This window comes from Parasteatoda tepidariorum, chromosome 1, assembly GCF_043381705.1.
Source record: "Parasteatoda tepidariorum isolate YZ-2023 chromosome 1, CAS_Ptep_4.0, whole genome shotgun sequence".
Classification (NCBI taxonomy): Eukaryota; Metazoa; Arthropoda; class Arachnida; order Araneae; family Theridiidae; genus Parasteatoda; species Parasteatoda tepidariorum.
In genome coordinates, this window is record NC_092204.1 from 8,606,724 (window position 1) to 8,619,754 (window position 13,031).

The 13,031-nt window shown below is 32.3% G+C and overlaps 2 protein-coding genes across 3 annotated transcripts in view; both read right to left on the bottom strand.

Moving 5' to 3' along the window:
* Positions 1 to 1,276, bottom strand: part of LOC139424986 (SCAN domain-containing protein 3-like) — an 8,595-nt gene extending 7,319 nt beyond the window's left edge. The window contains exons 1-2 of the mRNA XM_071177495.1: positions 996 to 1,276; positions 93 to 759 (exon numbers count right to left, since the gene is read on the bottom strand). Coding sequence (XP_071033596.1) covers positions 93 to 759; positions 996 to 1,276 — 948 coding nt within the window. The remainder of the gene's footprint in view (positions 1 to 92; positions 760 to 995) is intronic.
* Positions 1 to 13,031, bottom strand: part of LOC107440185 (LHFPL tetraspan subfamily member 2a protein) — a 67,105-nt gene that overhangs the window by 48,288 nt on the left and 5,786 nt on the right. The gene's annotated exons all lie outside the window — the stretch shown is intronic.

Sequence of the window (13,031 nt, forward strand, 5' to 3'; positions counted from 1 at the left end):
AAAACAGTTGTCATTTTCCCCTGAAGGCACAGATTGAGTTCATTCAGCAGGTTGAATATGTCACACAGGTAAGCCAGTTTGGTGACCCATACCTTGTCACTGAAATGTGCTGCCAGCGGTGACTTCTTTTCTAAGAGAAATCTTTGCAATGGCTCTCGCAATTCAAATACTCTCAGTAGCGATTTTCCTCTGGATAACCATCTTATTTCTGTGTATAACAGAAGGCATCTGTACTCTGCGTCCATCTCCTCACAAAGCTGCTCAAACAGGCGCGAGTTAAGGGCGTGTGCTTTGATGTAGTTAATAACTTTAACGACATCAATCAATACGCTGTTAAATTCTGGTGACATTTTTCGGCTTGCTAGCACTTCCCTGTGAATGAGACAATGTGTAGCTTCACTCTCAGGTGCAACTTCCTTAATCCGAGCAGTTGAACCAGATAGACGTCCGGTCATAGCAGCAGCTCCGTCTGTGCATATGCCTACACAAAAGGACCATTTCAGTTGTCTTGATATATAACCATCCAGTGACTTGAACAGTTCTGATCCTGCGATGTTGGTTGGCAAAGATAGTGCACGTAACAAATCCTCATGCACATCTTCCTGATATAGATATCGCATATAAACAAGTAGTATTGCCTTGCTGTCAATATCTGTAGATTCGTCTACCTGGAGTGCGTACCACGGTGACGCATTAATCCTCTCCAACAATTGCTTTTCAATGTCTTCGGCTATTTCCTCAATGCGCCTAGTCACAGTGCTAGCCGACAAAGGCTCATGTGCTATCTTTTCCACAGCAGCTTCTCCTTATATTTCACGGCAAATGTCTTTAGTGGCGGGCAAGATTAATTCTTCACCATTATTGAATGGCTTTTTAGCTTTAGCAATACGATTAGCCACCAAATATGATGCTCTTAGTGCACTCTCCTTTATTGATGTGGTGGCCATCATAAATTTTTTCTGTCCTTCGTGTTCCCGTTTTTTCTTTCAAAATACTCCAGGGACTTGTCTTTTAATCCAGGGTGCTTGGCGTTCAAGTGGCGAAGCAGTTTTGAAGGTTTCATTGCGTCATTTGAGAGTTGATCGCCGCAAACTATGCAGAGCGGTTTTGGTTTGTGAGAATCGCCTGTCCTGACAAAACCATACTTCAAGTAGGACTCATGGTATTGTCTGTTAAAAGTTGCATGTTTCTTTGATGTTGAAGGCTCTTCGATCTCTTCACTGAGCCTTTTCTTTTTTCCAAGGAAACTTTCTAAGGACGTCTGTTTCGTATTCATTTTCGCTAACTTGTGAGTTAAATTTGTGCAGACACAATACACACGTACGCCAAGCACTGTTAAACCTGAGAAAGTACCGGTGAACAGAAAGAGGAGTAATAGACACTTTCTTTTTACAAAAAACTAACAAAACCGCATAAAGCATACAAAACAGTAGAGAGGAATCATGGTCACGTAGTCTTCGGGCGACTAAATGGCAGACGAGCCAGCTTCTCTTTTATAGCCTTACTATACACTCTCACTGTGTGAGGCGTCAGAATCGAGAGAGAAGACAAAGTTCTTCATTAGTTCCAATGCAAATGTCGCGCCGCGCTTTCGTTTTTTATTTATGATATTTGCAGTTACGATGATTGCTTTTTGTTTTTTTTATTAAAACAAATTGAATGAAAAAATAATTGCAGAAGATTTCTTTTTTTTTACTTTTTAAAACGTTAAAAAATTTATGTTACTACCTTCGGGGGCATCTTTTTTTTAAATAAATAAAATTTTAATGGAGCGCAGATATTTTTAATTTGGGGTATAAACCTAGGAATTTAAATTCAGTTTCAATGAAATGGGCGGCCCGGTACCATTTTATCCACGGACCGGGGGTTGGGGACCACTGCTATAAGGGATTCATATTTAGAGATCTTGTAGCACATAATTTTTATACAAATATATTTCATTTGAAAAGTAATGCGTAGTGGTTGTTGTTACAGGTGTATTACATAAACTACAAGTGTACCAACTTTTTTTGACCCATTCCCCCTTTCTCATAGCTGCTATAAGCTCCTTCCTTCTTCAAAAGCTTAAAATACAGAGATGCCAACTGCTCCGGACAAGCCAAAATAATTAAAAAAACGGTAAAAAACTACAAAGTAAATTTTGCAAATATTTTACTATTTTTGATTGCTTTTAAAAAGGTATAGCATGACTTAAGTATTATAAAGTGGAGAATAATATAAGCCTACGAATTATTTAGAAATAGTGGTTAACAAAAATCTACTAAATTGAATTTATGAAACCAAGAATCACAATTGATAAACTACCACTTTAAAATATTTATTTGCTATCCGGAGCAAGTTGGCATCTCTGAAATACACAAACACACAAAGATACATTATTATTCAAATCTTGGTTATTTAATCACATGTTTCACAAATTAAACAACAAAAGTATAAAAATTTTAATATGAAAATGCCTTCATAGTTACCTTTTTTTTTTAAATATATAAAACAAAATTTTTCATACAAGCCTTGCTCTCGGGGGAGAGGGTGATTCTCCGGTAAATAAACAACCTTCCACCCTGAATGTTAAAATGTTTACACTTTTCTAACCGTCGTTGAGTAGCCAACCTTATTTTTTGGGTTTACGACAACTAATGTTCAACTCTGTAGCCTTGTAATTTTGAACCCAATCCAGAAGACAAGGGAACTCCTGGATCAAGTATTGGAAAAAATTTGCCTACGCGGAGGACTATCTGATGGAACTAACCCGCATTTGCGTTACATGAAGAGGAAAACCACGAAAGTCACCTACGGTTAACCCGACTGGAAAGGGACTCTAACCCTTTATGCGTCTACCACTGAGGATATTTCACGTCAGCACTGAGGTCGGTGCAAGCCGGAGGCGGAATTCGTATCGAGCAATCGCTGGGATTTGAACCCGGTTCACCCCATTGGAAAGCGAAGGCTCTATCCCTCGACCCATCACCGCTCAATGTTTACACTTAATTCATTATATAATTACTGAGTAAACTGTGGGTTTTATCTTGTTAACTCGTAGCGGTTGCACCCTTTTTTTTAACTGTACAGGGCTAACAACTACTACGATTTTCGCAAAATATTTTAAAGAATGGTAGACAGTAAAAATCTAAAGATTTCAGAATTTTCGCTCATTTTCCTAACATTTTAAAAAGCCTCCCCATAAGACAAATAAGCATTTCATATTAACTTTTGAATCATTTACGCCGCGTAGTGCTAGGGAAAATAACTCTAATACAATTTTACAAAGCAAAGTATTAACACGTATATATAAACTTAGCAACCACTATAAGAATTTCTCCACAAAAAATTAGAAAAATTGTTAGCCCTGACTCGAATGCAAAGGGTTCACAAACTATTATTCCAGCGAAATTAATTAATCTTGGATAATATATTTCAACTTCTAATCTATTTCTTTAATTCACTTTCATTAGTAACTGACTTGAGAAGATAGACTCGCAGACACAAATGGAAACAAACGGTGTTTTGATAACTGTTTCTGCCACTATAATGGATGAGACTACGATGATATTATGGATAAGAGTAGCAGATTAAAGGCAAAAATTCTGCGACTTCTAACATGTTTTTACTTCGAGATCATCTTTTAATCCAAGAAATTCATCTTGCAAAACACCAAGAACGTTTTCAATAGACAAACTAAAAAGATTTTGAACTAAATTTAACTCCTCGTTAGAGATTTCAGGAAAGCTTAACTAAAATTTTATTTCTGACGATGCAAAGGGTTTTAAATAGTGATTAGAAATGTGTCCTTCTTTCAAAAAAATAAAGAGCGGCAAATAAAAAAGTTTATATTCAGCAGTAGATATTAAGTTTGAATAAATAAAGGTAACAGAGGTACCAAGGTCTTGAAAAACCAGTGTTTTCTTAAGGAATTAAAAAATCTGGGATGCTAAATAAATGGTAGTGACATCGAATCAAAACTTAGTCTTTGAAATCGTAGGGAATAAAATTTTAATTCAAATCATTTAGTAATGACGAAACATTTCACCGGAGTATGTAGTAAGTTTCTAATTTAAACAAATGTAATCAGATCCAGAAATTATTCACCGTTTCTCAAAATATCGCTTGCAAACATAAAGCGTAATTCATTTAACAGAATTAAGCTTGTTGAGCTTATTGTTCGAATTTATTATAATTAGATTTTTGAGTACCATCTAGAAATGGAATTGCTATTTAAATTTTACTCAGTTAAAATGAATAAGTAGTGGATAATTGTATAAAAATAATTGGATCATCATAGACTAATTGTCAAATTATAGGCTTTAATATGATAGTCGTTTATATTTCCAAAAATATCTTTTCATAATTTACAGATAGAGGAGGCACATTTCTGTTATTTATCAAAAATATTTCTTTTAACTTTTGCGTTACACTTTCATATGCAGTTGCTTGACAAAGCACTCGCTTGTAAATTAGCGAATTAAAAAAATAATGTTATTATGATTGAAAAATAAATTCTTAATTTTCTTTCAATTAGCGACTTTAGACTACTTTTTTATTAATTGTTTTCAGTTTTAGTCGATATAATATTGTGAATGAATAAGCTTACTACATATTTAAATAGTCACATTTGAATTGGCTAAAAAACTTCGGTGTAAAGTAGTTACACTGACAATTTAGTGTACACTGATTTCTAATAATTAATAGAAAAGTCAGATATTGTAACAAAAGTCTCCTATTTTGCATTCAAGTTTATAGTATTATCGTAAGCTTTTAAATTTTTTGAGTAAATCATAACAATCTCTTATTGAAAACAGCTTTGCAGGTACGAACTAATCAAACGAATTCAGCTATATTCTCCAACACCCAGTTCCAACTGGTGCAGTGGAACGCCTAGAACATTTATCTTCTTTGAAAGAAATGGAAAATATTTCTACACGTTCCTACATTCCGGTACTGAAATCTGGTGCATTTTTTTTCTCGTTTAAAGCTGAAGTTTAGCTGTATATATCTCTCAAAAAAAGCAATTTATCTGTTCTTTTTTCGATTTAAATGGAAAGAAATAAACGACTTGTATACATTTTCTTCCCCAAAGAAATAGACGTCAGTAAATAAATTACGCCACGCCAGAATTGCTTGTTTCAACTGATTTATTCTAAAACAGTATTTATTTGTTTTCATTTCTTCTCAGTGGTTTCTGATCAATTTTGTTCCCAAAATAACTTTCATAAGTCAGTTGCGAATTTTTAAATTCAAACAATTTTCCAAAAGTTCTTTGATTAATGAAACGGTTTTTATAACAGAAAAGAACAATATATCCCAGATAGCAAAATTAGGTTCATTTTCACTCAGCAAAAACCTTTTAAGGTAAACCTAAAAAGGTTTGTTACGCGGTTTACGTGTAAACCTGCTAGACTTAAAACGAGATATGTGGCAAGTTGCTCTATTTTACGCGCATTACCCTCATCCAAAAACTTGGAAAACAACCTTCTATATAAAAACCTTAAATAGACGTTGGCTTAGGGTTTTCAAGCGAAAAAAATCCTTGAATGAAGCTAGTCTCAAGGTGAAAATAATCTTAAATCTAGGTGATTATAAGGTTTCTTTTAGCAAAGATCTTGTATGCTCAGCTAAATTCCACCTTGTCATGAAATTTTAATGGACAATGCTATTTGATCCTATCGCTAGTGTGACGTCATCTAAAACGTCATTATGGACATAAGTGACAGTATTTTTTAGAAAAGCTTTAAAAAATAATTTTTAATCCTTTTAGGATAAAAGGTTTGAAACTGTAATATTTTTGCTTTATTGAAAAAAGGTTTTTAGTACAAACATTTTCGTGGCAAGAGAAAATTTCGACACAAAGGTTGAAGTAAGGTTACATGCTTTCTGGGATAGCTCGAAATGTTGTTGTGTGCTTAAATATTACTTATTCAAAAATATGTTCAGTGAAAAAAAGCTATTTCCCGGAATTACTTGTTCTAATTATTCAATTTTCATGATTTAAGAGCCAATTTTAATGTTTCAACGAGTGGACCTCCAGAGTTAATCAGTGAAAAATTAATTAAGTCATAGACACAAAAAGCATTTCTCTAAACATAAACATACCTTTTTTTCTAAATACTGTAGAGCAGTACGGAACTGACTCGAATTCAACAATAATTACACAAATTGTAATAATTCAAATTATTTTATTTCATTGTGGTTCAGTGGGTTGAATCTAAACTGAAACTTAAGAAGTGAAGAAAAAATAATAAGAAAATTGTTTGCGCTCAGCGCCATCTGGTATTATAAATCCTCAACAGGAACTAATCGAGAGCAAAACCGTCCCGGATTATTGGATATCTTTAAAAGACAGATATGTTTTTTTGTAACTTTCCTTTACACTTTTTCCAGGCTTAGGATTAGCGATTCTAGACTATTTTAGTAAACAAAATATATGAAGAGTATCTGTTACATTTTAGATTTTCAAATCTATGACTTTCCATGACTAATTCCCAGAATTTTTCATGACTTTAACGAAGTTACTATTTTCTCCAACAAAAGCACAACACTAAATTTAAAAAAGCATTATAATAACATTAATTGAAATGATAGGTATAACCAAAAGTGTTATACTCTGCATCTTCATATTTATAGATTTTAAATTATAAAAAAAACAGAGTAAGGAAAGAGTTGAAGCATTCATATGCTGAGCTGAAATTGCTGAAAAAAATGCAAAGGCAAATAATAATTTTTTTCTTTTTTTCTGCAGAACTATATTCTAAAGATACTTTATTTGTTCATGGGAAAGGAAAGAATTACTCCTGATTTTTCTGTTCTCATTTCAGAATAAAAATAAATGACTCGCTTGCTTCAGCTAGAATTTTAAATTGATAAAATTAAAAAAATAAATAATAAATAAAATTTAAAAAAATTCTGAAATCAGAGAAGTTTAAAAGATAATTCACTCTAGAAATGATGTTCTTTCTTCTGTGATTTTTTGGAAGAACTCCATAATTTTTAATGAACATGATAAAAACATTTTATATTTTAATAAAATATAACTGTGAGTGGGGATTTTGTTTCAAATTCAGATATTCGGAACACCATGAGTGAATTCCATTTTAAAAAATAGATTTTATGGCAACCTAAATCCATGACTTTCCATGATTTTTTAAAAAAAAAATTGTTAAAAAAATCATGACATTTCATGAAAAATTTTGTTCAATATCCAAGTCCATGACTTTCCATGGTTTTTCATGACTTTCCAGGTGAGCGGATACCCTGTATGTATGTATACACACTCTTTTTTGCGGATATAATCGTGTGGGCTGATGAAAAGACTATATCTTTTTTTTTTCGTTGGTTTTTTCTAAAAAAATTTTTTTTAATCAGTTGTTTGTTATTTTTTTTAAAATTTATTTCCCCCCTTTCTCATATGTCTATAATTTTCCTTTGTTTTATCTTCATTTTGAACTTAAATGAACCCTGCATTAAACTAAATGGCTATTTTCTACTGCCAGCCACCAATTCATATCAAAAAATTCCAGTTACTTATGTTCTAAATCTAGTCCCAGAAACCTAAATCATTAAATAATTATAATGAAAGAGAACATTTTTAATTCTCTTAGATAAATAATAAAACTGAAACACTTATCCAAGCACAATTTTATGTTTGTGGAAAAAAGGAAACTGTCCTATACCATAAACACAACGCAGGGTGCTAACAGGTTAAATGGGTTGAATTAGCAGGTTGGTTGATAATAGGAAAAGGATTTTATCACAGATAACAAATGGACGCATAGTTCGAAATTTTGATCGATTAATAACTCCAAAACCTTCTAAAGCTAGGGCTCTAGAATTTCGAAATAGTTCTGAAGGAGTTTCTTAAGAGTTTTAATGATCAATGAAGGGGAAAGTTATGGGGAATGTTTGAAATTCGAGAGAGTGCCGGGGCTTCCTGCAACGGCATTTACGATGTTCTAGTTCGGAAAGGCAATGCACTAGGGATCAGCCCCAGCACCACCCTACTACAAAAGATGTGTTTGAATAGGGGGAGGGGGAGGAAAGTATTGATTCGGTTGGCAATGTTTACAGAGAAAAGGGAGGCAGAAGAGGATGCAAAGAACAAAAATTGAAACGGGAATATTAGCTATAGATTCGGAACAACCAGTTTCCGAAATCATAATGATGTTCATTAAAAGCTATGAAAGTACACAATTGGTTGGGAAGCTCCGTGTTAAACCGTTGCAAAAATCAATCTTTCACCAGAACTTCCGTTTCTATGGTAACAAGATGTTTGGGGAACGAAACAATGAAATCTTCACAATAGATGTGGCAATGAAAGCTGTCTTATTAGACAGTTAAGTATTTTATTCTATAAAAACGTGTTTTGGTTCGTCCAGTCCATGGCCACATTATTAGAGGCACTATAAGATTCTATGTAAAATCTTAATTATCAGATGATACTATACAGCTTTATTGTTTTTAAGCGGTTTGCAATTTTTTATGTTCGTGCATTGTAATGCCATACGCTAAAAATAAATACATTTAGAAAGAATATAAAAAATCTCCTGAATAAAAACCCATTACATAATATGTTTAAATTTAGAAATATTGCCTATAAACTCGTGCAAAACATGTAATTATTGGAAAACTACAGTGCGTCTAATAATTTGATCTAATTATTATAATATACTAATAAATATTTTATATTTATATAGTATATCCTCTAATATATCCAATCGTCGAATTTATATGATATATCGTCTAATTTAACCCATTGATACACGAACGTAAACAAGTGAAAACCGGTTTCTGTCGAGTAAAAACAATAAAGCTGTGTAGTATCACCTGAGTAATTAAGATTTTACATAGAATATTATAGTGCTTCTAATAATGTGACCCGGGACTATATAGATAACACACATAAATAAGATCCTAGCTGCTGATAAAAAAATTAATTCCTACGTAAGATTTTTAAAAAATTTACAATTCGACTTATTTTTTTTAGATAAAAAAAAATAATTGAATAAAATATAAAAGATCGGGATAAAGGAATTAGGCGATTAGACGCCGAAGTGGCAACTTAATACTTAACATTTATTTTGCGAAACTAATACGTTCACGTCTTAGCACTAATATAGAAAACTTAAATCAATTTTAAATTATTTGGTTTCGATTTTTTATTTTTAAAAAATGAAAGCTAATGCACAAATTATCCATTTTGTTTAAGTACAGATATACTATCATTTTTTTTAAATGTATTTTTCTCATCAGTATAAAATACTCATCTACAGTGAATGTGTTAATAAATACAATACGGAGAAAGGGAGCTATAATTTTCCAATACCTATACTTATAAAGTATTTTAGTAAGTAAGTACTATTAAAGTACTTTACTCTTAATAAATATTTTTGTACTTTGAAGTACAAGAGTAATATTCTTGGTAAAACATACATTAAATATAATATAAAATATGATAAATAAATAGATGTTTTATTATTTATTAGTAAATTATCGGTCTGCAATCGCCAAACCATCTAGGAGGTTATGTAGTATTGGTTTGTATATTTTTCATTAGACTTCAAGTGGTTGCAGAATTTAATTACTTGATGTTTCTTTTCTCTTAATATTTCAATAATTAAAATTAAAGTAATCTTGCCTACAATTTAAAGTCAGAGACTCGATTTCTCAAGAGCTATTTAATAGATTTCATTCAAATTCTGTATTTTTCTTTTTAAAATTACATTCCTTAAAATGATGTGAAAATTCGTACACTTGGCAGTTTTGAGTTTTTTCAACTGTTATTAAATAATAAATAAATGCGAAAAATAATATTTTTTTTACATGAAATCATCTTTGAAAAAACGAATTTTATAATTGTGTGTAAAAAAAATTTTCAATTCGCTTAAAAAGTTCTCGGGTTATGGCGAAATAAGCAAAAAAGTAAAATTAACATTAAGAGGTTCAAACTTTCGATTTTTCTGTGGCTTTACTGAGCAAACTATCAGCACTGGGACCATATTTTCCAGACTGCGGCTAACCCCTATATTTTATATCAGTTATTATAATCCGTTGTAAAAAAAGGGTGTGCTTATTTAAAGGAAGTACGGTTTTGTCTCTGATTTCGTAGCTTAATATATTGTCTGCTCTAACTAATTACCATATCTGAGGTCATCCCTCGAGTCATGAGCCTAGTATGTGAAAATCCGATCATTAGGTCAAAAGTTATTACGAAATTTTTCTTTATCGCGTTGTACATCAAGAGTTACTGGTAGCAGGCAAAGAAATTAATTTCTGATATATTTTGCTTACGTATGTCCTGAAAATTATTTTAACGTGTTCGCAGAAATATGAAAAACATACATGCTTTTAGGTATAGTGCAGCTTTCAGAAGAACTCCGCCAGACGCCAGTCTCACGTCGTGGCGGGTACCATGGTTATGAGGAAAAGTCACTTCGAATAGGGGTGTGGGGTGAGTAGTTTTGTCTTGATCTTGGCATAAATCAGCGTGAGTAAACCAATCAACACCTTCATTCCTCCATTGCAACCTCATTAGAAATATGCTCTCGCTTGTTACCATAGCAGCAGATAGCCCTAGACTTTTAGTCTGGAAGAGTTTCTCCTTAAAGCCGCACAATATTCATATCCCTAAATTATTTTTTTTTTTCATATCATTTACAAAAAAGAATACAATCGTCAATCTGTCATACTTTTGCAATCCCCACTATTAAGTATTGCTCATAGTCATAGACAATACACCTGTGTAAAAATTCTACACTGCTAAATCTTTAAGCGATACAGCGACATTTTAGAAAAGAAATTTATACTAGAAGTAACCTAAATTAAATACCTACTACCTAAATTAAAAATTTTGTAAGTCCACGAGGCCTTGATATTTGAAGTACGTAGGGAACCGATTATCCGGAACAATCGGGACTATCGCTATTCCGGATAACTGATTTTTCCGCTTTTCTGAATCGCTACGAAAAGCCGTTTTTTTTATTGTTAAACCCAACTAAAAAAAATATATATATTTGGAAATAATCTTAAAAAGAAGAAAAAACGAAGTAATAACACTAATGACCATTTCCAAAAAGATGGTAAGGTAAACATCTTTCAAAAAAGAAAGAAAAATTCTAAAATCTTATCAGGAAAAAAAACATTTGTTTTAAAAAAAAGGCGGGAAAATTTATCGAATTTCATTCCGGTTTTTTGGTTTTCCGGTTTTCTGATTTCCGGATATCGGGTTCTGTACTGTAGATTGATCACCTTCATTCTTAATTAAAAGTATTAAAACATTGCGTAAAAAATCTGTTAGTTATTAAAAAACTTTTTAAACTTATTGGATATATTCTCGATTACGTACCAATTTCTTACTATACATAAAAATCCATCGATGATGCTGCAGTTAGTCCGTGCAATTTTATCAGCTGGAAAATCACGTGGTAGGATCCAGTTTTTCCTCATTCATTTCCACGTTGTTTGGTTGTCATCAGCGTAAAACTAAGAAAAGTTATATAGGTATTGCTTTTCAATAAATATTTTTCTATCCCTAATTTAAACTTATTTTCCTGCACTGCTATTATTACGCTTTGAATTCACGAGCTTAAAACTAAGAGAGTTGTTGTCTTTTTGAAGTTATACTTCTTATGCGACTTCCAACAAGGTTGCGTTAAACGTTTAACGCTACATTTTTATTGGACGGGAAATCACGTGGTAGGATCCAGTTTTCCCTCATTCATTTCCATATTGTTTTGGTTCTCACTAGCATAAAAGTCATAAAAGTATTGTTTTTCTATAAATATTTTTTTAGTTTGTTTTGATACACATATAATTTAATAGGGTAGTATTTTTTTATTTTCAAATTTAGTGGATAACAATTGTAAAAAATGAATGAAAACAATCCCACGGACAATGCGGCGGATTTAAGGTTATGTCAAGGTACGTCTCTCGTGAATATCAATTGATTGTTTCTCTTCTGAAATTACATTATTAATACAAATACATTTTCCAGGGCGAGACGACGAGGCAACCACAAGTGGTTCAAGAGGTTCACGAGGGAAAAATGCACAATATTACCGAGCACGGAAGCGAGCAGAGCAGGAAAAAGAGTCGTTGAATAGAACTAGTGATCCTTCTACGACTGCTGATTCTTCTACAATTAACGTTGCGAAGTTTAACTTCTTCTGCGTGGAAGGACTCCAAGCACTATTTTTTTTTCTTCGTTATTTTAATAATGTAATTCTGCTCTACATTTTAAGATAAAGTTATTTAGAAAGGTGGTCTAAAATCTCATTAACCGTTTTACAACTATTAAATTTGTGCAAATAACATTAATATACTGTTATAAATTACAGTTAAAGAGATCTTTTATATGATTTAGAACTTAACGATCAGCTTCATGCACAGTGAGATGCAAGCTAAAATAGTATTTAATATATCCGCCCGTTTGGTTAGCGAAAATATTAAATTACAGATGTGAACTCATCAAATTTGTTTGAACAATATAATGTTATAACAACGTAAATGTTATTTTAAAAAAAATGATTACTTATAAAAATTACTTCTGTTTACAAATAGATCTAAATACTTATAATACTAATAGATAATATTATTTGGACGTGAGAAGTAGAGGCACAAGCGTAAGCAAACAGAATTCCTTTTTAGTACATACATGTTTAGTGAATAATTTTAACTTCAGTAGAAGACTGTTTTCTGCCAAGAAACAACAATTATTGCGAAGCAATCATCGGGATTGGTGAGCGGCAGCGATCAGGGTATTTAACCCCCTAGTGATTAAATAAACTACAGTCGGAACTGCTTATCTCGAATCTCACGGAAAAGACGAAAAATTTTAGATAAAGGCCCAAGACTCCCTGTGTAGTAAATGGTGACTGATGCACGTTAAATCTGTCGAGTCGCAAAGTCCTCCATGTTCCCATAACAAATCAATACCGTAAACCGGGGCGTGTCTACCCATTTTTTCAGTTTGTCAACTTTCAAGTGGTCAAACTTTTGTAAATATTAAAGAAAAAAGGTTTTTAATAAATAATATACCTTTAATA